The following is a 4,512-nucleotide window of genomic DNA, read 5'->3' on the forward strand; positions in this document are numbered from 1 at the left end:
GGGCAGTGGCCCCTTGAGCCCCTGTCCGGCGGTGCTGGATCGCACGCACCCTCGACAATCCCATTGACACCCATCACCAGGATCGACAGGGCATAGACGCCCAGCGAAATGCCCAGGGCCGAGGGGGCAAAGGCGCTCCCGGGGCCATTGCCGAGACCGAACCAGCCGGCCGGGCTCTGTGCCAGGAGCCCTGGCAGCCCGGCCGAGCCCAGGCCGCACAGGGGCCCGATGGCCGGGGTCCACCGGCCGCCAGGCCCCCCGGCGCCGCTGGACCACGCCCGATTGAAAACCAAGAGGGTCAACGACCGGGAGCACATCCAGCCGAACACCGCGACGCAGGATCCGATCAGCAGCGAGAGCCTGAGCGTCGAGTGGAAGAGCTGTGCATCGCGTCAGTCCATGGCCGAGCATCGGGCGCGGGGGAAAAGAAAACGGCCGAGCAAGCAGCTGGCCGGCGCGCACGTCCATCGACAGGCGCCACCGGTCGGCCGGCGACCGGGCCCCGGCCTGGGCCGCCTGGCCAAACACCTGTCGCGCGCCCTCCTCCAGGGGGGCATACACAAAGCGCAAGATGAGGCCGCCTGCGAGGTGGCAGCATGCAAGCGCGGCCGCGCGGACACATACACAAACGCACCACATGCACGGGCAGCGACGGTGATAGGCGCGTCGGTCAGTCTGGGGATCTTGGGACCACATGTTCAGGCTCCCTTCGCCCTCCCTCCCCCTCCTTTCTCTGTCTCTGGCCGCCCGATTGGCAGGGACCCCCGGGCGCTCGCGCCACAGCCACGCACCATACGCATAAACCATGCCGAAGGTGCCGAGAGCCGACGCCGGGACCAGCCACCCGGCCACCAGGCGATCGCCCTCCGACAGAAGGTACTTGATGGCGGCACTTTGGCCAAAGGCCAGCGAGTCGCCCAGCAGGTCGGCATCCAGCCGGGGTCCTAGCCGGCCGGGGGGGCCCGCACGGCCGGTCAGAAGCCCCCACAGCAGGGCGCTCGACCTGCCCCCCGGGAGACCACAGCCCGGCTGGCTAGCGACGGCGGCCAGGGCCCGATCATTGGCCCGAGCCCAGGCCCACCAGAGGAGCCCGGCGGAGGCCAGCTGCGCCACGGCGAACGGCAGCAGCCGGTCAGCGGAGGTGTCCGGGCCGTTGGCAAGCCGGCCGCCAGCGGCCACCAGCGTCAGGAGCAGGCACACCGCCCGGCCGAGCGACGCCCCGGCCTCGGCTGTGGCGGCCACTTCCACCGGAGGGGGCCCCGGTGCGTCGGCCGGCATTTGGGCCGCCAGGAAGAGCGCCAGGGCATATTGCAGCACGCAGGCCGCCTCGACCAGCGCCGCCAGGAGGTACATCCCCAGTAGCAGCCCTGCCAGCGGCCACACGGCGTCAGTGCAGGCCACAAGTCGCGAGGGCGGGTGCAATGAAAGAGACGGGGCGCAGCGCGACATCGGCATCACCCTCCCGGCAGAGGGGCCGGAGACGTACAGCTGACCGCGCCACTTGGACAGGCACTCGAGCCGAACGGCGCATAGATGGCCGCAAAAAGGAAGAACACCGCCCCGGTGATCGGAAGGGACAGGGCCGCGGTTCGGACCACGGCCGGAAGCTCGGCCACCGGGGCGGTGCCGGCATCGCGGCCTGACGCAAAGCGCCGCGTCAAGCTCACGCGGAAGCACTGTGGCCAGGGGAATGTCGATAGGGGCGGATCCCGGCGTCAACAACTGGAGCGACAGATGACAAGTGTGCGCAGGCCCCCTCCTCCCCACGTGGCTGCACATGTACACACTTGAATGCATGCGCACACACACACTTGAATACATGCACACGCACACGCACACACACGCACACACGCACACACGCACACACGCACACACACACTTGAATACATGCACACACACACACACACACACACACACACACACACACACACACACACACACACACACTTGAATACATGCACACACACCTCGCGCATGAGAAACAGCGAGGTGGCCACCAGCAAGTCGAGCTTCACCACCTGGCCGAAGAGGTCCGGCGAGCTGCGCCGCGAGAGGACCAGCTGGTTGAGAGCGAAGCTCAGCAGACGTGGCACCACACCGAGGGCCACCACCCGGCCGAGTCCACCGAGGGCCGCCTCAGCGGCGGGTGCGTCCATTGTCCGGGCCGAGGGTCGGCAGGCAGACGCGCGTGCAGGAGGCAGGGGGGAGGGCGGGGGGCGAGGGGGAGAGAGGGCAGAAAAGAACGAGGCGTAAGCAAACCCCGGGGGCCAGGGCAGGTGCAGAGGACGCTTGGATTCCGCCCTGGCCGCGGGGCGCCCGGCGCTTCTTGAAATGCCGCGCGCGCGCGCGCGCCGATCGCCAGCATGCCGGCGCCGCGTCCCCCAGAGCAGATGTGGGCTAGGCGACGCGCGCCGCCATGCGTCATCACGTGCGCCAAGCTCCCCGAGCGGAGGCCAGCCACACACGCACATGCGCACGCACACACACACGCACGGGCAAACGCGCGCCGCGGTCTTTTTGTTCGTTTTTTTTCTTTTTTTGGTGATATCTATATTTGAGCAAATACACAAGGCAAAGGGTAGGGAAGGGGGGGGGGGGGAGGAGGAGAGGGGGAAGGAGGGAGGTGCACATGCACACGCGGGGCACGGCACTGGCCGCCTCTGCCGGCCGCCCCTCCCCCGGCGCGTGGACGAGGGGGAGCGACGGGCAGGTGACAAGTAACATGGGTAGGGAGGGAGGCGGAGGGGGGAGTGGAGGCGAGAGGAGGCCGTGCAGGGCGCGCGCGCGCGCCGACTCTCTGTCTGTCTTTTGAGCGGGCCCCGCGGGGCAAATGGGTGGTGCTGCGGGCCAGGGAGGGGGTGCTGTTCACACAACTTACTCGAGGACGATCTTGCAGCCAAGCTCCTCGAAGAGCTTGACCATCTTCTCGGCCTCCTCCTTGGAGATACCCTCCTTGATGACCTTGGGGGCCTCCTCGACGAACTTCTTGGCCTGTGCTCATATCGTGGCAGGGAACACCAGCGGCAGTGTCCGGGGGGTGGGGGTACAATGGCGTGTGAGGGGGAGGCGCTTTGCCGGGTGGGCGGGCAACAGAGGCGAGCATGCGGCCGAAGGGGCCGGCTGTCTTCCCCTCGGGTGGTGTGACGCGTACGGTGACCAGGTTCAGGTGGGGCAGGAGGTTCTTGACCTCGCGGATAATCTTGACCTTGTTGGCGGCGTTGATCTCGACCAGCTTGACATTGAACTCGGTCTTCTCGGGCTCGGCGGCCTTGACCTCCTCCTGTGGACGGAGACCGGGCAACAGGGGACAGGAGGGAGCGGGGCGGTCGGGGAAAGGCAGGGGATTAGCACGGGGCGGCAGCCTCGAGGCGCAGAGAGGGGGCCAGCGCGAGCGATGTGCCGCCATTGACACAGGCAGGGGGAGAAAAAAGAAGGGCAACGGAGAGACGGACCTCAGCGGCAGCGGCACCACCACCGGCACCGCCGCCCATACCGCCCATCATGGCGCCCATGGGCATCATCGGCATGTCGGAAAGGTTGAGACGGGACTGGGGCGGTTCCCATGGTCGGGGGCGGGCGCGAGGGGCGAAGGTCAGCGGCGTGAGGAGTGGCAGGGCGCACCAGGCAGGACGCGACAGAGCCCAGGCCGGGCACGCACCTTCAGGACGGAGACCAGCTCGGAGGTCTCGATGAGGGTGAGCTTGGTGATGGAGTCGGCGATGGCGGCGACATTGGGGCTGACGTTCTCCGGCTCAGAGGACATGAAGCGGGCGGGGACGGCGCGCACAGCGGTGGCAGAGCTAGGGCGAGGCGGGGGAGGAAAAGATGGTCAGACGAAGTGGAAGGGCAGGACCCGGGGAATGGCGCGGGCCGACCAGCCGAAGGGCAAGAGGCGAGGGGGACTTACCGGGCGGCCAGGACGGGGCGGATGGCCATGGAGCGGAGGGCAACGCGAGACTGTGGGCATTCGCGCCGAGGGAGTGGCGAAGCAGGCAAAGCGGGAGGTCAGTGGACTGGTCGGCGATGGCATGGCACAGGGCGGCGAAGGGGGCACAGCCGGCGTCCGGCCGCGTGGGAGCAGGGACGGGGGCGTTGCATGGTCGGGAGCCGGTGTGCGGCCCGAGGCCCGGCGGAGCAAAAGCCGGCCGAGGCCCACGGGCAGGCACCGCGCATGCATCTATCGCTGTGCATTCCGCCCCCGCCTGCCCCTCCCCATCGATGGAAGAGGGCAGAGGAGACGCGCGCGTGCGCTTGGCAGGCTTGAGGCCAGGCACACGTGTCCAGACGTCGGGGAGCGACCTGCACATCGCCAGGGCCCCGCGCCACCGGGGCGGTGCGCGGCCAGGAGGCTCGTCACCACGACCGGGACCGCGGCAGGCAGGCGAGAATATTCAACGAGAGGGGGGGCGAGACCGGGAGGCCAGAAGGAGGGAGGCAGGTGGCAGCCGCGGGCCGACGTACAAGCATGGTGACCGAGGGTGGGTAGAGGCGGCCGGCGAGAACCGAGCGCGG

General features: G+C 68.7%; 2 protein-coding genes across 2 annotated transcripts in view; both read right to left on the bottom strand.

Annotated features, from left to right (window-relative positions):
* Positions 1–2,156, bottom strand: part of H696_02126 (hypothetical protein) — a gene marked incomplete at its 5' end in the record, with an annotated part of 3,282 nt that extends 1,126 nt beyond the window's left edge. Inside the window, 5 exons of the mRNA XM_009496022.1 lie at positions 50–380; positions 463–581; positions 792–1,367; positions 1,487–1,676; positions 1,968–2,156. Coding sequence (XP_009494297.1) covers positions 50–380; positions 463–581; positions 792–1,367; positions 1,487–1,676; positions 1,968–2,156 — 1,405 coding nt within the window. The remainder of the gene's footprint in view (positions 1–49; positions 381–462; positions 582–791; positions 1,368–1,486; positions 1,677–1,967) is intronic.
* A 718-nt stretch (positions 2,157–2,874) lies between these two features.
* On the bottom strand, positions 2,875–3,763 carry H696_02127 (50S ribosomal protein L7/L12; the record flags this gene model as incomplete). The annotated part of the gene is made up of 4 exons (XM_009496023.1): positions 2,875–2,991; positions 3,152–3,280; positions 3,453–3,548; positions 3,659–3,763. The coding sequence occupies 4 exons, from the start codon at positions 3,761–3,763 to the stop codon at positions 2,875–2,877; spliced, it is 447 nt and encodes a 148-aa protein (XP_009494298.1).
* Positions 3,764–4,512: the final 749 nt, after the last annotated feature.

The sequence above is a fragment of the Fonticula alba genome, assembly GCF_000388065.1.
Source record: "Fonticula alba strain ATCC 38817 unplaced genomic scaffold supercont2.3, whole genome shotgun sequence".
Lineage (NCBI taxonomy): Eukaryota > Rotosphaerida > Fonticulaceae > Fonticula > Fonticula alba.